This window comes from Metarhizium acridum, assembly GCF_019434415.1.
Source record: "Metarhizium acridum strain ARSEF 324 chromosome Unknown scaffold_380, whole genome shotgun sequence".
In the NCBI taxonomy this organism is placed as follows: Eukaryota; Fungi; Ascomycota; class Sordariomycetes; order Hypocreales; family Clavicipitaceae; genus Metarhizium; species Metarhizium acridum.
The window spans coordinates 57850-85202 of record NW_027094031.1 but is presented as its reverse complement, the minus strand read 5'-3'; the positions used below and the strand labels follow the sequence as shown (position 1 = coordinate 85202).

Genomic DNA, 27353 nt, shown 5'->3' with positions numbered 1-27353 from the left:
CCGTCTTTTACACCAGGCCATGCTTTGTCTGTTGATGTGGGAGAGGTTCGGTTTATACGCGGTATTTTGACAAGGGCTGGTTGCAGCCTTGTCATGGTCGCGTGCAATGCTCATACAACACACACAGCTTTTCCAGTTCACGACTACATCTGACAACAGGGCTTCAACAGTAGTAGTTAGTATGGCTGTTTCAGTGTCACTGTTACACCAAAGTCACGTCACGGCACGGACCGACCCGTGAACTTGACGACCAGTTACACAAGGCCTAGACGGGGCCTTGGGCTCCCCGGCCAAGAGGCTCACGGCGGTTTTGTATAAACAAGGGTCTCCTGCCCGAGCATCTTTCTCTGAAGGAAACCAAGCATCTTTGATATTGAAAGCACGTTACTAGCACGAGTTGAACGCGATTCAAGAGTGACTATGCTTACACCCCAGGTTGCAAAAAATGAGTCTTCTATATTGCGATTACAAAAAGAAATTCAACAACTACAGTATTCTACACGTGTACAGCAATCTAATCTAGTTACAAAGTACGAATTGCAAGTCGTGCCGGCCTAGCCCGAGCCGCTCCAGGCAACAGTCACGCAGCAGCAGCAACTCCCTCAAACTCGTCCAAGGCGTCTTGGGGGAGATTTCAGCCGTCGTCCACATGGTAAACTTGTCAGAGTAACCTTTGAATTTGACCAGGTACTCGGTGGTGCGGCCACGCCCTCGCCTGCGGATTCGTTTCCCCAACACCTTTTCTACCGCTGCGTACTCGCTTCCCAAATTGTCAATATCGACTTGGTACTGTTCCGACAGGGGGCTCGAGGCCGCAAGCCGCAAGCCGCGCCGTAGTCCTGGGGGCAATGCTTGGGACGGCACATGAGCCACCGGTGACTAGCCGCCGGCATCCGCCTTTCTGATGTTGCCGGTTTGAACTTAATCCGATGTGCTGAAGCCTCGTGTAGGCAAGGTCGCCGTGCCTACCGCTCCAGGTCCGTCATTGTTGGCTTGCTGGCTGCTCCCTTGAGCGTTGGACTTTGGCCGCATCGATCCATGCTCGAATCGCACTCCCTTCGTCTTCTTCTTCCTCTTATTGGATGAGCCGTCTTCCGAGCCAGTCTCGCTGCAAGACGCTCCTGTCAGCTCGGCCTCGAGCGAATGAGCCTGGGCGACTGCCCACGCCAAAAGCTGCATCTGGCACTCTGCGTGGTGTTTCTCGATGAGAAGGGGAGTTGTCTCGCGAACAAAATCGACAATGACCTCATTCCGTCGCCAAGCCAATACTTGCGCTTCGTTCGCCGCCAAAGTCCTATTCTTGGCCTCGACTAGCATCCACGCGCACGCAGGGTCCTTGGCCGCCCTCTCGAGAAGCTTCTCCTCCTCGACTTCCGCAGCCTCGCCACCCCGGCTGGGCTTCTCTCTTCCTCGTCAGCCCTCGCACACCACACAGGAGTGCGAACAAAGTCGGGTGTTTCGTCGTCCTTGAGTATGATTGATTTCGCCAGCGTCTCCCACTTGTCGTCATGCTCGAGCTTGTGGCGCGCCATGTATTTGCTATGACGATCGAGCCACCGGTACTCATAGCCAAGATATTTGATTCACTAGGTCAACTGTCCTGCTGCTTGGGGTCTTCTGCTTCTGCCAATTGGAACAGTCGGGTAAAGCCGTGTCGAGTTAATCGCGCTCTTAGTGCTGCTTCGTAATCAGAGAAGCTCTCGCATTCAGGCTCCCGCTGCCATACTTGCTGCCATTTGCGGTGCCTCTGCCTATAATACCATACTTCTCCCCTCCTCTTCAAGATTTCTGGATTGGCTTCGATCTCATCCGCGTAGTGACCCCAGCCTACTTTTCTGCATGCACTCTTCAATTCCTCGACATGGGCCAGAAACTCGTCGTCTTCTCCTTCTTCCTCCATCCTTCTGTTGTCGAGTTGCCACCTGCGAAAGTTGCGCCACCTTAGCTGTTGTCTCTGGAATACCTCTTGTTGGAGGAAGCCGTCAAGGTTCGTCAGGTTATCAGGATGGGGTGTTCTCCAAAAGGGGCGCAGCATCTCCAGGTGCGCCTCAGGGTCATGGGAAACCGGTTCCAACATGCCAATTGGACACAGCGGACGACCACCATCCTTGACAAGATTATCATATGCCTCCGTCTCGTTTTGCATATATGTCTCTCGCTCATCTGGTATCGGTCCGGTTTCTCTTGATTCGCTTGATTCGCTTCTTCGCCGTCGGGTCGGCGATGAGGCATCATCGTCTCTGTTGGACACCTGTTGCAAGAGTGCCTCCAGCTTGTCGACGTCAAGCGGACGTGAGTTCGCCTGTATGGTCCTAAAGCTAAATGAGTAAATGAAAAGAATGGCATGGCAACAGAACACACTTGAGTCTTTGGGCGAGGCCATCTCGCTCTTCTTGCGACCATAGACCACAGTCATTAGTCACCAGAAGCTCATATGAGCCATCTGGCTGCCGGCTTTTCTCCAGAATCTCGCGAAGCTGGGCGTCATTTAAAGCTAATAGGTCAACAGGAGCCGGTTGTGAAGGTGAACCAGACATGTTGGCGGCAATGCAAAAGCGAGGCCCGCGTCTCGCGCCTAGGTAGGTGTAGGAGTAAGAATCAAGGGTATCGGGAACCAAGGGAACGGGGAAACCGGAAAACAAAGGGGGGAAGCAAACATTGGAGGGCGTGCCGGCGCCGTTGAGCGACCCCTTGACGCCTTGTTGTGGCTCTGTAATTGTGCGCCTTGACTAATGGCTTGCCTATGTGGCTGCATTAACAGGCATTGATGCAACAATTATTTTGTTTGCTTCCTGGGGTGTGTCCGGAAGCCGACATACAACTCGTGGCTGATATTGAATCGTCACCACCTCACCTCCCGCCGGGCTAGGGGGCTGCAGCCTGGCGGACACGACTGGGCGAGAGCTGGCAAACATTAATCGATGTCTGGTAGGCGTCTGGTGTAGGACAAGTTGTCTTCCTGCCTGAAGATAAAACATAAGTTCGACTGGCGGGCACCTTCAAGCCCTTGGGCAACCACATATATGTAGTCAACACAATCCTCTTCCCTCATTCCACGTCCGCACTATTCATTCTTCACCAAGGACAATATGAATGATCCGGATCTTATTGCTCGAATATACCCCTATTCCACTAAGAGAATGCATTTTGTGCCACAAAGACCATCTTGAACCACTTGTCTCTAGCTCTACCGCTGCATCAAGAAGCTCAAACACTTCAGCATGGCCGTGATGACAGCGAGATGACCATGCCCCCAGAGGGGTCGGGCGACCAAACGACTTCCGTAAACCAAGTCTGCATAGAGTTCAGGTTCAGCAAAATACCACGGTCCTCAAATGGACTTGTATTTGGATGCGGCAAGGAATCTGGTGCCGTCCTGCCTGATATAGATGGTGTTAGCAACGAACACTTCAGCGTAACATTCGACAGTCAACATCGGCTCATCGTGAAAGACTTGGACTCTCTTTACGGAACCCGGGTCACTTATAACGACGGGGCTGGGGTACGACGAAGATTTTAATGGATCGTTGGCGGGGACAAAAACGCACATGAAAAGGACTGTATTATTGTCCAGATACACAAACAAATTCAGTTTAAAATTATTGCTGTGAAACATAATGTCAACTCACAATCATACAAGGAGAAAGTCAAAAAATGCTGTCTCGGCAGTGTCGGCAATGCCAGCACCGAGGCACTCCTCAATCTCCTGAATTTTCTCTCTCTACCCGACACAAGACGGCAGACTGGAGCACACACGCCAAGTACCGAGCCAATTTACCTGAGACGAGTGCTTGGAAGGGGAGGCGAGGGCCCGTGAGTTATCATGGGAATGTCAGCACTGGAAAAGAGCATGCCCTCAAGCAGGCTCACAATAAGGCAAGATTCAGCAAGTCTCGGTGGTTGACGGAAAGGGACATACTCGGTAAATTATCACACGTCAGTCCCGCCCTCTTTGGTTTCCTTTTTGGTATTTAATACTGACTCGTCATAGAAACGAATTGTTAAACTTCTCTCGGTTGATCCACGTCTTGACCAAATCTGTCTCGAATATATCCCGGGAGGTTCTCTCGATAAACTAGACAACATCACTGTCAGCCAGAGCGTGTCTGTCCTGCGCCAAATTCTCTCCGCCTTGACATGCCTGCATGGGACAAGCCCTAGAATCGTGCACCGGGACATTAAGCCTGCGAATATTCTGGTACGCGAACACACTTCCCATGGAATCACAGTCGTGCTCGGGGACATATTCCGGCAGGAAGACTCAAGTGTCCACTTCACCCCCAACACTAGGGAGGCGGCAGCCATGCTAGGCGAAGAGCTCAACGATGAACCTTCAACTAGTCAAATCACTCTCCAAGCCACACCAAGATATTTGACTCCTGCAGCGACTTGGTCAACATCTGGCAAACATCCAGGCCCCCATCGCTCACCTCTTCCCAACTCATCTTCTCAGATCGTGAAGGGCGAACAAGACGGAGACAAGTCCTTGCCAAGCTCTGCCAGACTATCGCCGTCATTGTACCCAAGTGCCAGAACATCACTGAGGCGACCGGTTGAAGACGTGGCTCTACAGGGCCGCAGTTCGAAGCGCCAGGATCGAGGTTCGACCTCGCAACTGCCTGGCTACTCTGGTGCTCCATTGTCTGACACAGAGTAAGTCGACGAAACATCCCACGGGCAGCTCCGTCTCAGGGTTAGGTATGTAACTCGTGGCGCTCAGGCCTTGCTAGTTGCTGATGAATTGCAGAGACATCTGGTAGCAAGCATCCCATCCTGGCATCCGCGGGACTCGTGCAAATAGACGTCTTGAGTTGGCACAAACGCAGCTATAATGGCTTCTCCTGGCCGCTTGAAAGGACCTTCTATTTTAACGCAAAGGTCTAGACAAATACTTTCCGGCTAAAGATTCAAATCATCCTCTATTGCTTATAAATAGCTATCATCCTAGAATAGCTACTACGGACAAAGTGTTGGGGGCTCATACCGCCACGCGCATGTCTTCTACACATGCTTGGATGGCAGGCATCGACAGTAGCTAAGGCTTTTTTTTCTTGTCCTGAGCTGATCAATTTTTCTTTCTTCATGTATTTGCTAGTTTCTTTCAATTGGATTCGTTTATCGCTTCTGAGACCTTGTGCTATTATTGTCAGGCCCTCATCTCTCCCTCGCCCGACCGTGGCACATTACAATGTCCGTGGTTCTTGGGATCCTGCTCAATCAGACGACCAATAGCCATCACACGTGGATGTATTATAGATGTCCTTTGATTGCTGGTAGCAGGAGGGATCATTGTTGCAGATGAAGTTCAGGGGCTGGGGAACGAATCCACGTCGTCTTGCTCATCTTGATAGCATTCAAAATAGCGACATTTCGAAATTCACTGTGGGCCATTGATTACAAGCGGGCTGAGGTCCAGACGACGCTGGATCCGGCGCAGCTGAACGCCGCAAAGCCTCGTTGTTGATTCGATGGCAGCAGGCAGTTTGATGCTGCATCTACAATACGCCTTGCACATGTGTCTCAGTCTTGACCTCGACACCGCCGACGCTGCTGCTTCAGACCCTCAGCACGACAATACCTGCCCGTCATGGATCGCATGGCCTTCATACCCGGCGCCGAAGCCAAAGATGAGCTGTTCAAAGCCGCAGGCCACGTCTTCTTCCAGCGCCCAACCGCAATAGCCTACGCCGACGAGTTCCTCCTCAAGGCTGCGCAGCCCATGACGGGAATCACGCATCAGGCCATGCTCTCGTGTATGAGCGAGGGCGACCAGGTAGACATCTGGTTCGGCCTCCGCGATCCCGAGCCGTCACTGGGCCACGACATGGTCCCCTCGGGACAGCCAGTCGGGCACACATGGGCGATTCTCAAATCAACAGACGGCAAACAAGAGACGCTCTGGGAAGTTGGACGGGCCACGCCCTCCATGGGAGACGCCCACGCCGCCCGCGCATCCAATGCCTACCGAGAGGCATTCGCCCGGTTTCAGGAGCTGCCCTTGCCTCCGGCCGTGCCAGTTGATCAAGACAAGGCTCATGTGCCGCCGCCACACAATGACAAGCCGGTGATTTCGCACGCCTTGTCCCCTGCCAACTTGTACTACGCCTCGGGCCGGATGTGGTATTTTGTCGACTTGGGACCGGCCGACGACGTGATGGCGCCGGCACACTTGTCGCGGCCCATGAGGGCGTTTGACGCCTTGATTCTGTCGAGCCTCATGACGCTCGTGAACGGGACGCCACCGCTGGTGTTTGCGCTTGCCAATACCACGGAGACGCTGGGGCAAATGCCCATCAAGTACAAGAGGGTGTCTTGCGAGGCGGATGGGACATTGAAACGGCCACCGGATACGCCCTTGGTGGTCCTGTGATGGAGAAACGCTGGTAGAGTCAATCAAGACAGCAAAGTGACGAGTATCCAGTTAGTCTTTCTGCCCTTGGCTTCAACTGCGATGCCTTGTTGTTGATCCCCCTTCCCCTTTCGCCTGCCTCGAGCTCGCAACCCCATGGGCAATCGGGGATACACCATGCACGCCGCTTGCCATTTCCCTCAAGTTACCGTGGATGTTTGTCCCTTTGCCATGGGCAGCTTGAGTCTTTGTTCTGTCTGCAAGGATCATTCACTGGAGTTTGCTTGCTCCGCAGGGCTGAAGGGACCAAAACGTCAGCATGTGGAGCTGGCGTTTGAAAATATGCCAAAAATGTCAGCCGCCAGTTCCCAATGGCGTTGCTGTTTCGAGGCGTTGGAGGCGTCGAGGCTCTCACTTCCTAAGTGCTGGGGAGGGTGGACGAGCGTCGGTTCTCGAGACGCAGGGCGCCAACGGCACTACGTTGGCTCACATGGGTCGTGTTGGCAACTGGTTTACGGAGTAGGATGTCGGGCGCTGGTAATGCTCGTCATTGTCTTGGTTGCCGTCAGTGTGTTTGCTCCGCGCGCATTGTGCCGAGTGACACCAGCCGCGATACATGGGGTTTCCTGCTTGTTGTCTCTGTTGGAATGGACCTTGCCAGCATAACCACCATGATATCAGATGAATCTCCAGACTAGCAAGCAAAGCGCCCCCGGTTCGTGACGAGATCTGCACCACATTTTGCAAGCCGCCGCAGCTAGCCATGACACAAAAGGATCAAGACGACGAGAACAAGGCAAAAGCGTAGAAACCCCTGATGTCCACGATTCTGGTCTACTTTGGTCACTCGCCTCCCAAGAGGCTGGCTTTGACCCTCCTCAGCTCAAAGGCTACATGCCCGAGTTATTGGCCAGCCACGCCGAGTTTGGCTCAAAAGCGAAGAAGGTTATATTAGCGACTCCACCCACCTGATCAGGCTTCTAGTTGCTGGATGACAATGATTCCGGAACGTCTTGGATGGAGCTGACTGTCATCAAATGCTTGTTCCACGTTTCCTCGCCCACGATGGTGCCTGGATGAGCAACAGCCAGCGGAGGCTTTGCCCTTGTTCAACGAGAACATGTCATCGCCCGCGGCAAGCTCGCCCGCTTCTCATTGCGAATGCCAGGGTCAAACGGTCAAATAGCAGTCCGGCATTTGTGGACTCAGCCCATTCTTGTCATGGCGGCGGGCTGCATCCCTTGATTAGATGAGCTGAGGCTGAATCTGGCGTTTACATTGGGCTCACCAGACCATGACTGTAACTGCATCAGGCCGGCTCTGTTGCTCTCATACTAGCATAGCTCAGGGTGTGACCTGGTCTTTCTTTTTCTTCTTTTTTTTTGCCCATCACTCTCTTTGTGAACATGGGGTTTGGGCCCGCCCTTTGACAGCTGTCCGCTGCCGTAGTTATTTAAGTCGTGTTTGCTGCTGTCCCAAGATAGTCACGCCACTCCATATCCAAGAACGATTATTCTTTCACTCCTTTTCTTTTCCTTCTTCACGGTCTTTTATTATCTCTTTGTGCTCCCCCCCCGATACCCCTTACAACATGGCCGCTCCTCAAGAACACGTCCTCGTCACCACGCAGCCGGCCCCGACTCCGGCGCCGGCTGCCACCCAACCTGCCAACAACGGACCTATTGACCAAGCCGACCTCGATGACTGGAAGAACCGCTTCAACCATGTCCTCTCCCGCTCTGGGGAAGTCGTCAACTCCAAGTCCCCGGAGAGCGCGCAGTCCTGGGCCGCCGGCTTCTTCGACTGCTTCAGCCCCATTGACACTTGCTTAATCACCTACTGCCTGCCCTGCGTCACCTTTGGCAAGACTCACCACCGCGTGCGTAAGAATGGCAACCTGGATGGATACGAGCCCATCAACACCTCTGTGAGTCGTCAAACAGCAAAAACAGATGGAAAACACGTGTGTCGATACGCGACTAATACTCTGGGAAAACAGTGCCTCCTCTTCTGCGGCGCTGGCTGCTTTGGTCTTCACTGGATCCCCATGGCCATGCAGCGTATGAACATTCGCGAAAAGTACAACTTGAAGGGGTCGTGCGTCGAGGACATCCTCACCTCGTGCTGCTGCCACTGCTGCAGCTTGATCCAGCAGGACAAGGAGGCCGAGCACCGCGAGCAGCAGCTCCTGAGCTCTGGCGTCCAGCAGCAGTACCAGCCCAACAACAGGATGCAGTATCCCCTCAAGACTGGTTGAAAGCAAGCTCACTTACGAGAGAAAGGCATGAGTCTGTGGGGCGAACAATGAACAAATCAAAATTGATACCTGGATTGGACGGACGAATGGGGCTTGGTTCCAGGGATAATGGGTCGATGGTTGTTTTATTATGCACGCTGTGCGGTCGATACCTCTGTCATTTTTGCAGCCATTCTAATTCTATTTGTCCGTGTCTTATATATTGTACTTTCAATCCGCGCTTTGCTTTGACTGAGGACAATTCTCATCATCGTCTTTGTAGCGTTGCAGATCCCGCCACAATCGTGTTCTCCGATCTGCCAACCTTCAGCCAGACGCCCGCTCTGAGATGTCGTGGGTGGCAAAGCCATTAGAAATTGCTATTTCACAGCGGCAGGGCTATGTCCTGGACAATGTCGGAAGTAGCATCCGTTACCACTCTACTTGGTCAGACACTCCAAAGCAGCTGTTGACAGGGCGAGATCATATCAACCCAGGAGAAGACGATCTGGTCAGTCGTCCCATTCAGTTTTGTTCTCAACACCAAGTCCCTGGATCAGGTAACCGCAATTTTTTCTTTTTTGCAACCGCTCTCCATCTCTCTGAAATTCACCACTTTATACACCACACAAGCAGCGGAGCACTTTCACATCGACAATCGCATCAGAGGCTAGAGCAAGTCCCAACTGCAACGTTAGTGACACGGGCTACCCTAGAGTAGCGGGGGATTTTCGCCGTTTCACAGTATAACTGCCTTGCACCAAAGGGGTTCAATCGGACAAGCCGAATTCCGTCTCCTTTAATCTGCTATGGCTGCACGCAATTTGGCTGTATCGTTGGTTACTTACCCCATGAGCAGTCAGTGTGACTATGCAAAGCTGAATGGCCGTATGACGCATAGTTATTGGGGGCCAAGACTGTTGTGCTACATTATCGGGCCGTCTATTAGTGTTACATGCAGACATGCATCCCGAGTTAGGGTGAAGAAGCGCCAAACAGACACCGCACGCCTCGTGGCCGTATATTACTCAGAAAGTCTTTAAGCTGGAAGCAAGAATTGGTTTACTTATTTTTTGAGTGCATTTGTTTTCTTGGGCAACCAGCTTGTACGGAAAGGCGTCTGCGTCTGCATGTCACTTGAACAAGGCTTCAGAGGTTGCAATAATTTATAAGTAAATAATTATAATAATAAGCGTACTTATAAAAAGAGCGTATATAATCTTCTCCTTTATAGCTAAATATAGACTTGTATATATACATTATCGTAACAATTAGTGCCCCTTAAAGTGTAACACGGATGAACCCCAAATTTCTCCCTCACCATTGTTGCACGATGTTGGGGACGCCCTTGGCAAGTCGTCTGCGTCGCCCAGAGGTTTTCGTTTGCCCACCGACAAACATCAATACGCTCACCAACTTCCCTCTCATTTTGCTCTTCGATATCAAAGCCATATTTCCTCTAACATGAATCAACTAAATCAACATACAACAATGGTCATTGCCTCTGGCGGCCATGTCATCATTTGGATGCCGCAAATCTGCCTGATTTCGGCGCGGCAAAGGGTACAAAACCCCAATGCATCGTAGCAATTTTACTTGAAGCAGTTGCAGTCTTGTCTAAGTTGATATCTGTCATTTATATCCTCTCAATCAAGCTAACTCAACCATCGAGCCCATACGCACTAGACCCTCCGCTCAAGACATTTTCGCCAGGGGCCTATACACAGATCAAGAACGTGAGCCAAGAATTCTTGACGCTGGACATCACTTACGCTTTGCATTAATAATATGATGTTTACTCATTTAGTTTCCCTACGCTGGGCATTATATTATGAACAGCGCCTCGAGTTTCACACCAACCTTTGCCTCTTTACCAGCTCAAAGAAAAGCGGCCCCAACCGATGGTCAAGCCTGGAGAACATTATCTTATTCGAAGCTAAAGCAAGGCTATATTGGGTTATTGGTCAGGGCATGCATGCTTTTTTTCCTCGGACTTGGACAGCCTCCTCTTTTCCATGAGATACTCTAGATTGAACACGCTGTTTTAGCTCTCGTTCTCGTTATTTTTACAACATACCTCGCTCTTATATGACCCAAAGTCTGTTAGCTCGCCGCATTGGGACATTTACAGACTTTAGTAGATCTCATCGACGATTGGGGCTTGGGCAAACACTGTAGGACGTGCTGGGGAGAAAGAAGCTTTCTACTAGTCATAGTGGTATCTGCCACGCGGGAACCAGCAGCGATAAGACTCCCCTTTCCCCAATTTGTATGACAGCGGGGTGTCAGTAATAAGGGTCGTGTGATAGGTTATTAGCGCGGTATACTTATATTAATTTTCCGCGTACATGTGTCCGTACTAGCTGCCGTCGTTTACCATTATAATAGCATATTATGATGAATCACCAATTCGACTAGTGTGTCTGACCCATCGCGATGCATTCATGATGTCCTACGTGGTTAGTTACGGTTCCCTGGCCTAGGTACGGCCAAAAAACAGTGTTACTAGATGCCCTTCATCTAGCCCATTTTTTTTTCTTCATAATTCAATATTATTATTTAAGAAAGAAGATATTGGCGAGACTTGAGAAGCTGGAGCCTTCGACATCAGGACTCCTAAGCTATTTGTCTTTTATTGTTGCCAACCTTTCCATTCCCAGTCTCTTACATTAGACGCGTAAATTGTAGTTCTACTAACAAGCTTGCCAGTATGTATTAATTTACCAAGACATATTAACAGCTGAGGATTTAATTACTATTGCATGAAGAGTTTGCATAGTGTCTATTAGTATCTAGGCCAATGAAATATACTTACTTGCAGAAGTGCAATAGTTTTTTATCAGAGCAAGACCGTCATGTGCGGATTTACAGCAGCCAACGCGTGGGACTATTCAAGAGGCATACGACCCGCGCAAGGTATCCTATCCCATGACTACCTAGGTAAATAGGGCAGTAATTCCCACGGTATTTTTCAGTATTAATCTATATGGAGTAGCAACTATAATACAGTATCATACACCACGATGCATCAATCGTACACCCTGTCTCTAGGCTGCAAACTCGGCCTGCTCACCCGTTGTACTCATCGACTGGACCACGTACCTCTCCATTTCCTCTAATCGCTGTGTCAACATCCCATCATACGGTGGCGCCTCCATCATGCCCATGACAAATGGCCCCTGCGCACCCCATGTACATCCATGCAAGTGGTCACGAATGGTAATCAACAGGTCGTGAACATCTTTGTCCGCATATAGTCCTGCGGAATTCATCTCCTGGAGTACGTCTAACGCAGAGCTGGCATCGCCAAATCGATTCCAGTGCATTCGGGCGAGTCGGGTGTAGAATGGTGTAGACACGCCCAGCACGTAGGATGGTAGACCGAGTTCTTTGACACGAGGCAGGATCTGGAACGCGTAGTCGGATGGGCGAGCGAATGCACTGTCGAAGAGGCCCATGGCTGTGTTGATGAAGTACGGGTATAGAGGGCCGTGGACGTCCATTACACGCTTTTCTTCGTCGGCAGTGGGCTGCATTGTAGGCTTTCCAGCAGCTGCAGATTTCCCGGTGCGCTTGGGCTTTGTGTTCCTGGTCGATTCTTCTCTAGCCTTGGGCTTTGTGTTTCCGGCTGTTTCCCCTTTAGCCTTGCGCTCTGTTTCCTTGGCTGCTTCCCCTGTCTGCTTGCTGTCTGTGATTCTCGTTGGTTCCATTGTATTCTCCCCGTCAGTGTTTGTAGCTGATTTCTTCGTATCCTTGACCTTTTTGCTTTTGGCTTTGACTGCTTTACGCTGCGCAATGCCCAGCTTCGCTGGTAGTGAGAAAACTTCCTTCTCCATAACGGCCCACAGCTCACCGTCCGTCGTGCAAGCCTTCATCAAGCCATCAACCCTCTCACGCTCCTCAACTCGCGCGCGTTCGTATCTTGCACGCTCTGCCCACTTTGCTTGATCTGCCTCTTCCAGCTCCACCATCTGACTTGCTAAAGAATCACTTGGCTCCAACTCATACAATCCCAGTGCAACTTGGGCAGCGTTTCTCAATGACTGGGGATATCGCCCAAGAAATTTCTCCCGAAACTCCATCACACGCGCTTGCTCGACTATGGACCGTGCCATGCCGCGTTTTGGCTCTTCAGAATTTTCGCTCTGGATTTGCGTGCCTTCCGATGGAGGGGCCCGCTTCTTTGCCACGGGCATTTTCCCTTGGGCAATTTCGTCAAAAATGCCCTTGAAAATCTCCGCTTCCGACGGGGTTATCGTCGATTGCTGGCCAGGAGCATTCGCCATTTCTTCATAGGGTGTGTCATGGTCCCATTCGAAAGGGATGGAGTTGTCTCGTCTCCGGAACTTGTACCTTGGAGGTGCGTGAGCAAGGCGGAGGAACTGCGTCACGGGTTGTGCGCGTATGGCTCTCTTCAGAGTCTTTGTTTGGTATAAGAACGGCATTAGTGTCGATGACATGTTTGATAGGTGTCATTAAGATGAAATCCATCTCATCACGAATGGCAAGCTCATGATGAAAGTTGTCATGGATCCAGAAAAGGGACAATCGAGTGTGGATTGGCGGTTAATTCTCGGACATGCGAGCATCGAGTCAGCGCGTGACTTCGCGCCGCCCATTAAAGCGACACTTTGAGCCGACGCGCGAAGGCGAGGCGCGTTGATTGGCGACCGGATCAATGGCGACTGAATGAATGGCGCCTCGACAGAGACAAATGCCAGATGCTAAGCTGAGCAATTGCTGAACTACAATTTATCGCTCCCTGATTGGGACAGGCGGGCCAAGTCAGATTTTGCATTAACAACACGGATGCACGATTGCTTTTTGCTCATTGCTTCAATTCTTTCACCGCCAAAATGCCCGCCAAGAAGGAACCAGGCGACATGAGCGCCTTTGAGCGCAAACGACAGGAAAATATCGCCGCGAACCGCGCCATCTTGACGGACATTTCCGTCACGGCGAAGAAGATTATTCCAGACAAACCGAAACCCGCCAAGGCCGCAGCCCCAAAGCGCAAGAGCCGCGGAGAGCAAATAAAACGCGAACCAAGCCGTCCCACGCGCATGAGTTCACGCTTGGCCGGTCTTGAGGCAGATAATGAGACGCTGAAGCGCAAACTAGAAGTTGAGGCAGAGAATCAAGCTGAGGTTGCCAAAGCCAAGAAGTTGCGTGTTGTGGGCGACTTGAACTTGGGCGACATTGCGGTCGAGGGCAAGAAATGGAGCGCGGGTCTGGACAGCCTGAAGGGCATTGTGCGTGGCGCGCAACCTGGCGTGAGGACGTTTACCGAAGACGATATTCAAGAGACGACGGACAAAAGTCTAAAGGGTCTGCGACTACGAATGGGAGGTCTCAAACTATATGAACATTGGCTTCCAAATGGTGCGTTATAATCGCCACTTCTAAACCTATCACACCTCCAACCTAACGGGACAGACATCAAAATAACCCCTCAACGTGTATACGCACTCGGATTCCATCCGACCGAGGACAAACCCATTGTCTTTGCAGGTGACAAAGAAGGCAACATGGGCGTGTTTGACGGCTCCCAAAAACCCCCCGAAGTCGATGACGACGAAAATCCCACCTCCGATCCGGAAATATCAGCTTTCAAAACACACTCCCGAACAATCACATCGTTTGTATTTCCACCCACAGACGGCAACACCGTATACTCGTCTTCTTACGACTCATCCATCCGCAAAATGGACCTCGAAAAGGGCACATCTATCCAGGTCTTCGCCCCTTCAGACATCGACACTGACATGCCCATCTCAGCACTGGACATGGCGCACTCGGAGCCAAACATGCTCTACTTTTCAACATTAGACGGTGGTGTGGGACGCTACGACGTTCGCGCCCCAGGGAGCGAAGAGATCTGGACGCTATCGGAACAAAAAATCGGTGGCTTCTCACTACACCCACTGCAGCCACATCTCATCGCGACCGCGTCGCTCGACAGAACCATGAAGATATGGGATACCAGAAAAATCTCTGGCAAGGGAGACCTCCGCCACCCTGCTTTGCTGGGAGAACACGAGTCGCGGCTTTCCGTGTCGCATGCATCGTGGAGCGCAGCCGGACACATTGCTACTTCTTCCTATGATGACACCATTAAGATTTACGACTTTAGCGACGCAAGCAGCTGGAAGGCAGGACACGACATATCCGCCAAAGCAATGCAGCCGAAACACAAGATTCACCATAACAACCAGACAGGCCGGTGGGTTACGATACTCAAGCCGCAGTGGCAGCGACGCCCGCACGACGGCATACAAAAGTTCGTCATAGCGAATATGAACCGCTTTGTGGACGTGTTCGCCTCGGATGGAAGCCAGTTAGCGCAACTTGACGGCGAGGGGATCACGGCCGTGCCCGCGGTGGCGCATTTTCATCCGACTCTGGATTGGGTAGCTGGTGGCAATGGGAGCGGAAAGTTGTGCTTGTGGCAGTAAATAGAGTACATGTCGGGTAGGCATGCTTTTGATAATGAACATGATTGTATCCTGGTTCTCGTTTGTGTTTTCTGTTACGGGGTAGGGACCGTCCATCAAACACACGTCTAGGACGGCTATATTGGGCTTCACGCGCCTCCGAATCTCAGTGCGTCTGAATGTCCCGAGAACGTAATCATCACCGTATATACGTCTAGCATGGAGTCAACAAAAGAATCAATGGCGAACCGCGCAAAGGGAGATGGAGCATGAAGAGTCTGGCTCACATCGGAATGGCGAGAAGGATGACCAATGGCCCGTGAACAAATGTCCCGTTGCGGCGTCTTGATTGGGATCTGCTTACCCCGTTCATTGCTGTGCGATACAAACAGATTCGTCTTGCCATTGTCTGTACACTGCTAGTAGGTACCTACATCTATAAGAGTAATAGAAGAGAAAACCTGCGAGTCTCCTAAGCGGGCCAGACAGTCGACGTAGATACCTTAGCCAATCTTGACGACGGCCGTCTAATGATTCTCCAGGGTCCGCAGGACAATAATGGTCAGATTTTTCGCCAGGGACGCTCTCCTTATAACAACAGTCTGAGCTGACAGCAGCTTTAGCGAGACAGACTTTCGAGATGCAAGAACCTTGCATTTGAAAAGACCAAGTGCTGGCGATATGAGCCGTGCGCAAGACAAACACGCCGTGGAGGGCGCATCAATACGGATGGGATGAGAGGAACAGGAGGAATTGGTCGCCAATCTGAATCCAGGGGAGCAATGCCAGAGAGGTCGTAATGGCAGTGTAACCACGACTGGGAGAGTCGAAACAGGTGAGATGAGTTGGGTGAACACTCGAAATTGGACCACGCGGCGGCCAAATAATCGGAGGAGATGACTGTTACCTGGTTGCGGGCCAATAATTATTCCGCCTGACATCCCAAATCAATTCATGTCGCCTCCGACACCTGGCAGAGTGCATCTAGCATTTTTTGAACGAGCCGCATCCTCAACCGCTCACGATGCATGATTCGCCCACAGCATTGCGTTTTCCTTTCCTTTGCCTTGAATGTTTCAACGAAACGTAGACTGCAAACATTACTTTCTCACTGATCGGAATTGGATAGGGTTTGACCTGCCGAAACGCCAGGTTGTCCTGCAACAAGCAAGGTACTTGGAGCAAACACCCGAGGATTTCGATTGCGAATTTGTAAGATTGTGTAGGTAGAAAATGAAATCAACTTCTTCACGACTTCACAAAGATATGATTCATCACTCGGTTAATTCTCTGCTAACTGGCTGCAGCGTAAAGCTGGCCTCCGAGGATTCTTGTCGTCATTTTTTCCATGTTAGCTTGGAAATGCAAACACGTTGATTATATAGGCTTTTGACAGAAGAAGTCGTCCATGATGGAAAGAACGAGCCTAAACTTGGAGAAGACGAAAAATACATTCCCAGATTGTTTCCCTTGTGGGCATTTGCAATATCGTCTACTCCGTAAAGTACGATATATGAAGAGCTCCATGGACTCAGCCACACTCCCTTTTATCCGGCACGCTGTCTCACACTTTCTTTTTTTGCATTCCCCAGAGTTCCTCAAGCGGCCGTGGACTTGATCGCAAGTGTCCCAATAACCTTCAGTTACACCGGGCGTGAACGCGAATGGACCATGAGACGCCTCGAGTTTCTTGATGATCAGAGGCGCTGTGGCAGCGCATCGGAGGCATCCCAGCATACAGGTGAGTGCAGAGGAGCGCACCTTTTTTCAAGCGCAATCGGAGATTTATTACAGACCACAGACACATCGCGTCATCTGCGGCCGCCATGTCTCTGGTCACCGACACTCCGAAGAGCGAAGCGGTTGCTTGGAGACTCGCAATAAGGGCGTTTTTACATGTGGCTGGGTGGACGGCACATCTAGAAAGACGACCATGAAGATTTTGATTACCACCTCGCGCTGTGGGATTGTCGCCAAGTGCCGTGGTTGGTTATGCTATCGCAGTTCAGCCGCGGTGAGACATGTCATTGCAAGGGTAAAAAAAAATGCAGTATAGACGGAAGAGACGTGTCCGGAATGGTTTTACAAACTACGGAGTAACAAACCAGACTACTCTCCACAAGCCAGAAATTTTCCGTGTCTTGTCTCCCGCTTTGCGACATTTCGCAACGGCAAGTCATGACTCTAGCACTCCAGCCGTGTACTTTCTTTTGACACACGCATGCTTTTTATAGTTTTGGACCCGCACAAACTTTCAACGACGCGATGGGCAGTTTGGTTAGAATTTGATTGGCTTTGTGCCATTTAACATGGAGCGCCTCAGCCTGCGATCAGTGAGGTCACTTTGGGGAGACAAAATTCCCTGTTCCAGTTTGATGGAGGAACGAAACGACGCACAAACGCACGGGTGACTTCTTGATGTGTCCTCCCTAATTGAGACACAGAGCCAGATCATGTTTAACGGCAGTTTCGACCATTTGTCTCAACATGATCGAGCGATGAGGCGGGATTGGAAATCTTGACTCTCGGTTTCTGTCACCACTTCGAAACCCCTTCGCTCTCCCAGCCGTTTTTAACTACAGGCTCAGTCTTTTGAACGCCCTAAAAAGCCCGATGCCCTCACCGTCCTTAATAGAAGTCTCCTATTTCTGTTCATCAATGCAACGATCTTCGACTGAACGACCAGACCATGAGGGACATGGCTTCTGCTGGACTGCCTCCGCCGCCCTTGGGAATTGATCTCTCCCAAGATAAACGACCTTTGATTGTGGCGATTTCAGTAACGACGTGGATTCTGGCATTCACTATGGTGGCGTGTCGAATTGTAGGACGACGTCTGAGGGGACTTCGATTATGGCTCGATGACTGGTTTATTGTTGCAGCTTTGGTACGCTCGCCCACCCACAGGTCATGAGATTGGGAAATGATGAGAACAGCTTCGCCTCTAACTGTCACAGCCACCATCATTGGGTCATGTTCTCGGCATGGCGGTATACGGTACGTCTCATCCTGTCGTTTATAGATATATAAATATATGAAGTGTAAATCATTGCGAGACAGCGCCGCTAATGAAAGGATAGCTGTCAGTCATGGACTCGGAAGACACCTCTGGGCGGCAAAGTCTGATTGCCTGTACGCCTGGGCGCTCGGGTTGTTTATCGCCGAAATCTGCTACGCCCTCACATTAGTATTTGTCGAACTATCCATCCTGTCATTTTTCTGGCGATCATTTTCTGTCTGCAGCTCGATCCAATGGCCGATTCTCATTCTCGCATCCATAGTGTGTATTTGGGGTGCGACAGTAGTATGTGTGGATTGATCTGCAAAGCTGTGAAAATGAGTTTATAATTGACATCGTGTTACAGCTTCTCGTTACATTTCTACAGTGCCTTCCTACTCACTCAATTTGGGAACGTTTCAATCCCGCCAGTTCCATGAGCGCCAACAACTACACTTGCGACGTGGATCCCGCCAAGTTCCTTTATGCAAACGCGATTCCAACCATTGTGACCGACTTGGTGATGGTGATGCTCCCGGTGCCTTATGTATGGGGGCTTCAGTTGCCGCGCATCCAGAAAATTGCTCTGGGTTGTGTCTTTCTGGCTGGAGGATTGTGAGTCCAACCCAGTGATGGGCCATTGCTGGCATGTCTAATCCGGTTCGGCAGCGTCACAATTGTTTCGATCGTACGATTTTACTATCTCTTATCGCTGGATCTGGAAGACCCTGATATCACGTGGAACTTTGTCACAGTAGGTATCTGGTCCTTTGTTGAAGGCAACACCGCCATTGTATGCGGTAAGTCACACACTGGTCTCGAGAGGCCAGTTGAGTGCTAACAATTTCAGCCTGTCTGCCTTTTCTTAGGCCCGTTATCAATAAAATCTCGTCTGTTAATCCATTCATTTTGGCCTCGGTTCCATTGAACGGTATTCAACAATGCGAAAACTCTAGCCGCAGCTTTAACCAGACGAACGTCTTCCCGACTTGGGGCTTCAATAAAAGTCACGGCGCTTCAACCACCCCAATGCAGTCACAGAGCCATGACGAACTCGATCATGATGAGCACCCATTTGCTCATCTTGCAGATGGTGCGCCCGAAACTGATACGCCAGCAAGACATCTTGGCAGGGAGTTTGCCGATTTGGAAGCCGTTGTCGCATCCCCCTCGTCAAGGTATATTCCCATCACAAGAACCGTTGGACAACAGCGTCAAGAAATGTCTTGAGCAAAGGAACCACTGTGTGTTTTGCCCCAAAAAATTGCGCCACCATGGTGCAAGCGCGGTTCAGAAGGGCTACACTAAGAAGTTCACTGAGGCGGTCGAGCAATCAGCACATCAGCCTCCCGTTGTAGACTTAGCTCGCCGTCTTCATGACGAAGCCCACTGTGAACCTTTTGGATAATGGCAATGAATCAGAGTGCGAAGTTTGCAACAACAACTTGCCGTCGAGGACGACTAGAATGGCGAATTCGCGCTCGATGCCCTCTGACCCTTTCACATGGATTCTCTCGAGTCCAAAGTACTCGGTGGACTCTGGAGCCAATACGCTCTTTGCGACGACTCGGGGCGTTATCCATTTCTCTACAGGAACTCTGGTTCGCGCCTCGCAATCCACGGCTGTAAGAGCAGTTGGAAGCCCAAGCCCGAGATGGCCGTCCTTTTTGCCATCAATAGCAAACCCGTCCCATTCGCCCAGGACAGAAAGATCCTCTGGCCCCTAGGATCTAAACAACCATGATGCCTTCACCAATGGCGTGCAATGTGCCCGGCGGAACGTACAGCGCCTGATGCGGCAGGACGTCGAACTTGTGCATGCGATCCAGCAGGTCCCTCCCCCGCCCTGTCTCAACAACATGCAGAGGCTCCTCGTGGCTAATCGATTCCTTTAATCCAAGCCACACCGAGCCGGGCGTCAGAGGGTACCAAGCTTCCGCTTTGCCATGATTTCGTCCACGGCGCTGCCTGAACAAATCCACATGTGGGTGAGCTTGGACAGGCGGTCTGTGGCCGGCATCCAGCAACTTCACCAGGAGTTTGGTATCAGCGCCATATTTGGCCAGATGCTCTGCGCCAAGCCATTTCTCCGGCTTAGAAGACACCGCATCTGTGAGCACAGTCCCGTCCTGAAGCTGTCTGTAGCCAATACCGGCTGTGGCAAAGCAGCACGTCGTGGAAGCTACCCAGTCTTCGGGCTGATTCGCAGGGACGAGGATTGGTGCCATGATGGATCGTGAAAGGGCTGGCTATTTCAGCAGGTCTCTATCTACAGAACGGCAATTTAGGGTAGCGCAAAGATCAAGAACCGTAGGGAGCTTAAGGCGTAAATACTACTTGGGACGGTAGATTTGTAATATTAAGACTTTCAATTATATCCATTCAAAAGTGCAGGTTGTGCTGATCGTGAGCCGGGGCGAATTTGGTGTGTAGAGAAGGTGATATAACGGCAGATGACCTGGAATCGCCCCCGACCGCTGATGGTCCTATTTACTCTGAGTGAACCATTGACGGCACTGACATGGATAGTTTTTCCAACGGTAAGAGAGACCATACGGTGTAAGTCACAAAGGCGTGAACAGACTCCAGCACTATCACTGTCCGCTACACCCGCGAAACGATGTACAACATCTGACGAATAGACAAGCCACATTTGCGATGACCTGCACAGGGCGGCACACACAGTTGGTCTGGCTCGGAGCTCAGTACCCCAGGACTTATAAGTCGTGCATGCTGTTGGGGGGCTGCATGGGGAAAACTATGGGAGTGTTGTTCGAGACGCAGGCTATCTTGGATGGGCTTCTTTGCCGAGTTGCCTAATCCCCAAGACCCAGTTTGAGTATTTTCGCTGGAACTCAGTGTGCTGGCAGCCGAAAATGAAAGCAAGGGGCGCTTGAACGATGAACCATGGTTCCAACACGGCGCTCGTATGCAGACGGCGGCGTAGTTGAAGGATGACTGGTGGCTTGCGATTCACAACACAAAAGACGCACTGAAAATGTTCATAACGGCTGAGAAGAGGATAAGAGCCAGTACTGGAGATGCTTTGAAGAGTGATTATATGACTACGTGGCGGGCGTGTCTTGTCCTCGAGCTCAAGCGAAACAAAAGCACAAGTTTCGCATCACTGCGTCTCCTTGTCACTTTTGAAGTGATGCTGCATCTCCATCCCGGCAGAAGCATACCCGCACTTGAGGTAGAAGCCGCTCTTTGCAGGATCGCAGTTGAGAAGGCTCTTGGTGCATCCAACATTCCTGGCAACCGAGTCGAGGGCATTAATCATCTTGAGGCCGAGACCCTTGGCTTGGTAGGGCTTGGCGATGCAGATTTCTTCGACGTGGCCTACGCTCGCGCGGTTCCAGATGCTGCTCGTGTTAGGGGGCGTGCGGGACATGCCGGGGATGCTTGAACATACAACTTCTTTTCCACGACGACGGCTCCCGTGCCGACGATGCGCCCTGCGTGCTCGATGACGACATAGTAGTAGGGTCCCTTGCCCTGCGTGTCCATCTCATCGTAGCGCTCGTTGAACTCGTGCTCCGTCTGGTTCCCCGTCCATGTGAGGTGCTCGAGGCACGTGAGGAAGCCCTTTGCGTAGTCTTCCTTTTCGAGGGGCCGGATGGTGAAGCCTTCTGGGAGGGAGGCGGCGACGTCTTGTGAGATGAGGGAGGCGGGGAAGAGGGGCATGGTTGCGATGGGTTGGGTCTGATGGATGAGGCGGTTTATGGTGCTGAGCTGTGATGCGTGGTTATATGGCGAGGCAATGAGCCTTTGGGCCTGTCTGGCGGTTTTGTAGATTCGAGCGAGGTGAGAGGAGTCGCAGGGAGATGGAGGTGGCTCAGACGGAGGGGGATTATTGTGCGCCCCCACAGGGAGTGTGATTCACCGACGAGCCGTTTCGGATGGCGAGCAGGATGAGGGCAAATAAGTTTGATGAATTGGCGACAAAGTGGCATCAATGTCGCATCCCTCCGGTGAGAGTACTTTCTCCGTCCCAACAGCCGGCAAGAGTCGGTGTGGACTCGGTGGCCATCTCGGGGCCTGCTCCGGCAAAACCGTCGGTTTGACCGGCTTCATCCGGGCGGCGGAGACGGCCTCTGAAAGGTTCATGGCCCGAATGCCCGATCCCATTCGTCCCAGCCGAAGCAACGCGCATAGACTGCTTCCTTTATGGAGTGAGATGGCTATTGGCTCTATTACGATCAGCTGAGGAGGTGTCAACTCCCCGCATATCTTCTAGATTTCGGGGGAGTAACCATCAAAGCGGCTGTTTGTACACCCCCAATCCCCCCGAATCGCAACAACAAAAACGTCTCCCTTGTTCTCAACAAGCAGCAATTCCATACCATTCAGCTGTAGTCTCAGCCCGTTAGAATGACACACCACTCCTACGTCTGCTCCAGCTCCTACTGCTACGCCAACTCGTTCGCCATGATCATGGCCCATGGGCCCCGAAGCCCCGTCCACTGCCTCCTTGAATTCGCCACGTGCAGCCCCTTTGGCATGGAGGTCATCAGCAAAGACCTCGTCTTTCTTTGACCCCTTTGGCTGGGATCCGATGCACTCGTTCGACGACATGCTCAGCGCCGCGGGGTGGACTTCCAAGCTCACCATTGGCAAAGATGCAGACGATGCGCTCGCTTGTTTAAAGCGGGAGCTCCGGCAGGGCCCCGTCTTCGTGGGACCCGTCGAGATGGGCTACCTCCGATATCAGCCCGGGAACAAGGGCCCCATCGGGGCAGATCACTACGTCGTCGTCTTGGGCATCGACGGCGACAGGCTGGACTTGCACGAATCCCCACGGCTTCCCGTATGCGTCCATCCCCGTGTCCGAGCTCCTGCAGTCCTGGAAGACAGACTCCCTCGGCTACGGGACGTCGTACATGATGCGCAGTGACTTCAGGCGCGTGGAGGAGTTTACCGAGGAGCAGGTCATCCGGCGGTCCTTCCCGAATGCCCGCCGGTGGCTCGGCATGGAGGCCTTCGAGGCAAGCAGCATTCCGCCGGGGTCGTGCGGCAGCGCATCGGCGGCGGACCGCCTGGCCGAGATTATCCAGACGAACTTCCACCCGGGCGTGAAGAATTCGCTTGTTTACTTTGCCGTGCGGGTGGGCGCGCGGCGTCTTGCCGACGGGGCTACGTGCCTGGGGAGGATTGGATACACGGATGCCGCGAGCATCATGGCGAGACAGGCCAGATTAGTTGGGGGACTGCAGTATCTCTTGGTCGTGGGGAATACGGAGGGTGCCGTCAAGATATTGAGGGAGTTGGGCCCGACATATGATGACTTGAAGAAGGCGTTGGGGTAATGTGAATATGAAGATACGGCATCAGCAGCATGGGAGACGACTGATTCTTGAACGGAATCCCTACACGATAGAACACGGCTCCGTAATTTTCTGTGCATCTCCGGTCTGGATAAGAGTGAATCTTCTGAAGTGAGCTCTTCAACTTCAATAACGTAATCATTTCGCCGTGGGCTCTCCGCTGTTTGTCTAATTCCATCCCGTTCACCACGGCTTGAAAGCGCAAGGCGTGACATTAGCATTTTGTATTCGCGACACGACTCCTCCAGGCGCTACTACAGTACCCTGTCGGATAGGTATTTACAAAGGATTCTTTACAGAGCGCCCCAACCGCCCAAGACATACGACGCTCGACATATCCTCCCGCAGTGATCGCTAAATGGTTGTAAATGGTAGGCGTCACACTATACTTGCAGTTAGTTTCAAACACGCATGTAGAACCCAGGCGACCTACCTTGCATCTTCCTGCTGTAATTTTTGGGATCCCCACGACGGGGATCCTTGCAGCCCTTTCCGCCTTTTCTACTCCTGCTTGGAACGCGATACAGTGATCCTCCAAATTGATTCGAAGATCCTCATTCTCGGGGGGGTTAGTCTCAAGTTTAGCACAAGAATCCAAGAGCTCAGTAAGCCCCATCTCCCACATTCGCTCTGCGTATTCATTAGTGCGATGAAGTGCCTCGCAGCGCCTCTGAGACCACCGCCAAACGTGCGGATCACCACCGGTATATACGTCGACGCCTTTACAAATCCTAATAAGCTCGTCAATCTTGCCCTCTTTAAAGTCCCTCTCAAGACTCTCCGTGAATTCATCCACTGTAGGGGTGCAGAAATGGCTCTTCCGCCCTTCGATCGTCTCGCTCTCTAGCCCTCCTTTTAATGCGCATATAATCTTGGCTTTGAGATCGTTTCCGTAGATGTCATCGCGTGAGGATCCCCCGATGGCCTCCTGGACAGAAGCTATTGTGTCGTCAAACCAGCGAACAGCCGCCCCGATAGGGTTATCCCACTGCTTGATCGCCTCGAGCAAGTCTCTTGCGTACGGCAGTATAAGAGAAAAAGCAGCGGCCTTGCCCACAGCCTTAGTCACCCGGATTCTGCTCGACTTGTAAATCGGACGCTTGTCGTTCACCTTGGACTTTGGCCTCTTGCCGTCGGAGCCGGGAGGGATTGAAGGTTTCTTGGGGTTTTTTGGCCTGGCAGGACCGGTGCTTTCCTGATGGCCGAGCCGCGCCATGCAATTCACGTCTCTCTTGGCCGACTTGTCGGCGCATATGGAGCTTATCAATTCGTCTAGATTCTTCTCTACTGCCTGTGTCTTGAATACCCTCCACGTGTCATCCTGCCATGCAGGGGAGAGGCGAGGGAACCCAGCAAGCTGTGGTGCCGCGCCGGCGCCTCGTAGCTTTTGGAAAGTACTCTTGTTGAACTTGGGGTTCTTCTTGAACCCCTTAAACTTGCCCTGTCGTAGCCTCTCTTGACTTTCCTTGCCGACTTTTGGGTCGGAAAAGTCGTTGTTGTAGGTGACTTCCCACCAGCCTTCAATCTGCTCATATGAGATGAAGCCAATAGCCGCATGCTCCTTTTGCGCGGGATAAGGTGAGTATTTCCCAAGAGACCTGTTTACGTCCACCATTCGTTTATCAGTGTGAATCCTGTAGATGTAACCCTTCTGCTCGGGCACGTCATCGTTGATAGCGAACGTGAGTCCCACGCCGGGATCAGCACTTGTCGAGACGTAACGTGTAAATTCGGCCGTTTCCCCTGCCGCATGATGAAATAGGCTGCTGCCTTGTTGTAACTCGACGGCAGAGAGTGAAATGCTCGCTCGTTGCTTCTGCAAGCCTCGCGAATAAAAACCCCCGTCCTCCTCGACGTCTGCTGGGCTCCTCCCCGTCTCGCCGCGGTAGACGTACTCTGGGAATTCGGCATCAAAATCGCCGGCTTGGCGGCGGTCCAGCGCTCTCTCGATACTGCGCCTTGGGTCAAGCTGGCTCTGACAAAGCCCAAGAAGCAGTGCCAGGGTGATTATGAAGGCCCGGAGATTTGCCCTCATCATGGAAGAATGGTAGGAGAAAATAATGCTGAAATAAGGCACCAGTGGCGCTTGGCAATGGGCGCCAAGTCTGACAGCGCGTGTTTGTGCGAAAGCCTAGGCAATATAGATTGCAATGGCGGCATCACTTGCGCGATGATTCGTGCTATATACTCGATTATTACCACGACATTTATTGCCTTGATTTGAACGTAGAGTCAAGCCCTTGAGTCTGAACCGCGAATGTCCCTGAGCCACAATTTAGTTGATTTGGAATACGAGACGGATATGCCGAGCAGATAATCCCCAGATCCTTGCAGACCCTAACCAATGGGTTTCCACTCTACTGCATGTTTGCCCAAAAAACTGCATTATGTACCGTAGAGTCAAGTCTATGAGCTACCTTCGGCTTATAGCGAACACGGCAAGGATTTTTGAGCTAAGCGATTGACTAGTCGGAGATTGTGCCGGATTTAAGGACGAGGGAGAGCCGTCGGCTCCCACCGGAACAGCGCCGAGTATATACATGGATTTTGAAATTTTCTGCCTCACATAGAGCGCACAAACAGCTTAGCTGAGTCTCAACCAACATGGTTGAAGCTCCAAAATACCCCACACTCTAAACAGTCGATTATGCTAATAGGTCTCCTCTCACAGCTGAGGTGCTCTTGCAAGCGATAGCGGGTGGCATCTGGTCGCACGATACTTGATAGGTCCGTTGCCTACATCATGTTGTACTGTCAGCTACCTATGTAGTAACAATATCCGCCCCTCATAGAAAGAGGAATATAATTACCACCTAGTAACTACGAATAAATAGTTCTAGTTAATGCGCTGATATAAACTGCAGCTTTCTTATTTTTCTTAATTCCTATCAACTCCTTACTTCTTCTTCTGCGGGTATTCTAATCGCCCCACGCGTCTGTATAGTTGCCGCGGCAACTTTGGCAAAATAGAACAATTTACGTGGCTAACTGATAAACCAGGAGATGGCCTAGATAGCATCCAAACGCCTATTAGTAGAAGAAAATCAGCCAATCAGTAGTGATCAAGCGCTTACCTGTAAGTGTCATGTCCGTCTCTCCATTTCCTCGCGATCGAATCCGTTGTAATAGGTTCTCTTAGCTTGACTATTCCCACGGTAGTATAGGGGGATAATATCAACGGTATTTGTTAAGATATCTTTCCAGCTTGGGCTGGGTGGCTGTGGCGCAAACTGGCATGACTTGCTGCGTCAGGAGAAGCATTCGCATGAACTTAATATGTCTAGTCTTCATCATTGGTAAAAGTCAAATGAAGCTACGCTCGGAGCCCACCTGCTCGTGTCATATCCCACTTTTTTGAAATAGACAGCAGTGACATCAAGGCCCTGATCCTATAAACCGCGACTGACCGTCAGCCGGCTGAAAACACTGCATAACACGTAAAATTATAAAACCCACCATCCAGTGAGCTATCTGATTCTACGGGAGCTTTTCTAGACGGGAAATAGGCCCTTGGAAAGTTCAATGTGCCAAGTGAATGCGCTACTACTACATAAGCTATATAATAAAGGTGCTTGAATGTCGTGAGCGGCCCTTCGTGGGGCGCGCTCAGAGACAACTGGCTTCGTTTCCCAATGATTAATGATAATTCCCTGACTCGTCTCAACGGAGGGAGTAGTCCCGTGGATATGCCCAGACCTGACATGCGACATGCGCACGGCGACCGGCAAAGATCAGCTGCGGTCCAACGGCATTTATGTGTTGTTGTGGCTTGCATATCGTCTAAAACCATCTTCTCCAGATATACATTCAACACCTACTTTAATGCTGCACTCTCTTCATCTCAATCAACTCCCCTTTATTAGCCTACCATGACGGAGCAAACTTAATCATGAATTACTCTACTATCCTCTCCGTGCTGCCTGTCCTGGCCACTGCCAACCCCGTTCTTCGCCACCAGGAGGCTGAATTAGCTCCGGATAGCTTCCTCTAGCTTGCGACAAGGCATTGG

The 27353-nt window shown here is 51.4% G+C and overlaps 14 protein-coding genes across 14 annotated transcripts; 8 read left to right on the top strand and 6 right to left on the bottom strand.

Moving 5' to 3' along the window:
* Nucleotides 1–921: 921 nt before the first annotated feature.
* Nucleotides 922–1317, bottom strand: J3458_016168 (uncharacterized protein; the record flags this gene model as incomplete). The annotated part of the gene is made up of 1 exon (XM_066120926.1): nt 922–1317. The coding sequence occupies one exon, from the start codon at nt 1315–1317 to the stop codon at nt 922–924; it is 396 nt and encodes a 131-aa protein (XP_065974051.1).
* Nucleotides 1318–1591: 274 nt separating this feature from the next.
* On the bottom strand, nt 1592–2537 carry J3458_016167 (uncharacterized protein; the record flags this gene model as incomplete). Its single annotated transcript, XM_007815147.2, has 2 exons — nt 1592–2312; nt 2362–2537. 2 exons carry the CDS (start codon nt 2535–2537, stop codon nt 1592–1594), a joined length of 897 nt encoding a protein of 298 aa, XP_007813338.2.
* Nucleotides 2538–3654: 1117 nt separating this feature from the next.
* J3458_016166 (uncharacterized protein) lies at nt 3655–4657 on the top strand (the record flags this gene model as incomplete). Its single annotated transcript, XM_066120925.1, has 2 exons — nt 3655–3936; nt 3992–4657. 2 exons carry the CDS (start codon nt 3655–3657, stop codon nt 4655–4657), a joined length of 948 nt encoding a protein of 315 aa, XP_065974050.1.
* Nucleotides 4658–5587: 930 nt separating this feature from the next.
* On the top strand, nt 5588–6370 carry J3458_016165 (uncharacterized protein; the record flags this gene model as incomplete). The annotated part of the gene is made up of 1 exon (XM_007815149.1): nt 5588–6370. The coding sequence occupies one exon, from the start codon at nt 5588–5590 to the stop codon at nt 6368–6370; it is 783 nt and encodes a 260-aa protein (XP_007813340.1).
* Nucleotides 6371–7336: 966 nt separating this feature from the next.
* On the top strand, nt 7337–8975 carry J3458_016164 (uncharacterized protein). The gene has a single exon (XM_066120924.1). It carries the CDS (start codon nt 7644–7646, stop codon nt 8604–8606), a length of 963 nt encoding a protein of 320 aa, XP_065974049.1. The 5' UTR covers nt 7337–7643; the 3' UTR covers nt 8607–8975.
* A 2513-nt stretch (nt 8976–11488) lies between these two features.
* Nucleotides 11489–13083, bottom strand: J3458_016163 (uncharacterized protein). The gene has a single exon (XM_007815151.2). The coding sequence runs from the start codon at nt 13043–13045 to the stop codon at nt 11633–11635; it is 1413 nt and encodes a 470-aa protein (XP_007813342.1). The 5' UTR covers nt 13046–13083; the 3' UTR covers nt 11489–11632.
* A 159-nt stretch (nt 13084–13242) lies between these two features.
* Nucleotides 13243–15853, top strand: J3458_016162 (uncharacterized protein). The gene is made up of 2 exons (XM_007815152.2): nt 13243–13967; nt 14022–15853. The coding sequence occupies exons 1-2, from the start codon at nt 13442–13444 to the stop codon at nt 15038–15040; spliced, it is 1545 nt and encodes a 514-aa protein (XP_007813343.2). The 5' UTR covers nt 13243–13441; the 3' UTR covers nt 15041–15853.
* Nucleotides 15854–18453: 2600 nt separating this feature from the next.
* On the top strand, nt 18454–19247 carry J3458_016161 (uncharacterized protein; the record flags this gene model as incomplete). The annotated part of the gene is made up of 3 exons (XM_007815153.2): nt 18454–18632; nt 18687–18817; nt 18868–19247. 3 exons carry the CDS (start codon nt 18454–18456, stop codon nt 19245–19247), a joined length of 690 nt encoding a protein of 229 aa, XP_007813344.2.
* Nucleotides 18796–20245, bottom strand: J3458_016159 (uncharacterized protein; the record flags this gene model as incomplete). Its single annotated transcript, XM_066120922.1, has 1 exon — nt 18796–20245. The coding sequence occupies one exon, from the start codon at nt 20243–20245 to the stop codon at nt 19748–19750; it is 498 nt and encodes a 165-aa protein (XP_065974047.1). The 3' UTR covers nt 18796–19747.
* On the top strand, nt 19394–19744 carry J3458_016160 (uncharacterized protein; the record flags this gene model as incomplete). The annotated part of the gene is made up of 1 exon (XM_066120923.1): nt 19394–19744. The coding sequence occupies one exon, from the start codon at nt 19394–19396 to the stop codon at nt 19742–19744; it is 351 nt and encodes a 116-aa protein (XP_065974048.1).
* An 896-nt stretch (nt 20246–21141) lies between the features above and the next one.
* Nucleotides 21142–21704, bottom strand: GNA1_2 (Glucosamine-phosphate N-acetyltransferase-like protein; the record flags this gene model as incomplete). The annotated part of the gene is made up of 2 exons (XM_066120921.1): nt 21142–21382; nt 21433–21704. 2 exons carry the CDS (start codon nt 21702–21704, stop codon nt 21142–21144), a joined length of 513 nt encoding a protein of 170 aa, XP_065974046.1.
* Nucleotides 21705–22461: 757 nt separating this feature from the next.
* Nucleotides 22462–22914, top strand: J3458_016157 (uncharacterized protein; the record flags this gene model as incomplete). The annotated part of the gene is made up of 1 exon (XM_066120920.1): nt 22462–22914. One exon carries the CDS (start codon nt 22462–22464, stop codon nt 22912–22914), a length of 453 nt encoding a protein of 150 aa, XP_065974045.1.
* A 76-nt stretch (nt 22915–22990) lies between these two features.
* J3458_016156 (uncharacterized protein) lies at nt 22991–23326 on the top strand (the record flags this gene model as incomplete). Its single annotated transcript, XM_066120919.1, has 1 exon — nt 22991–23326. One exon carries the CDS (start codon nt 22991–22993, stop codon nt 23324–23326), a length of 336 nt encoding a protein of 111 aa, XP_065974044.1.
* Nucleotides 23327–23347: 21 nt separating this feature from the next.
* J3458_016155 (uncharacterized protein) lies at nt 23348–25725 on the bottom strand. The gene is made up of 2 exons (XM_007815157.2): nt 23778–25725; nt 23348–23727 (listed from the first exon to the last, which is right to left on the bottom strand). Exons 1-2 carry the CDS (start codon nt 25380–25382, stop codon nt 23638–23640), a joined length of 1695 nt encoding a protein of 564 aa, XP_007813348.2. The 5' UTR covers nt 25383–25725; the 3' UTR covers nt 23348–23637.
* Between the last annotated feature and the right edge of the window lie 1628 nt (nt 25726–27353).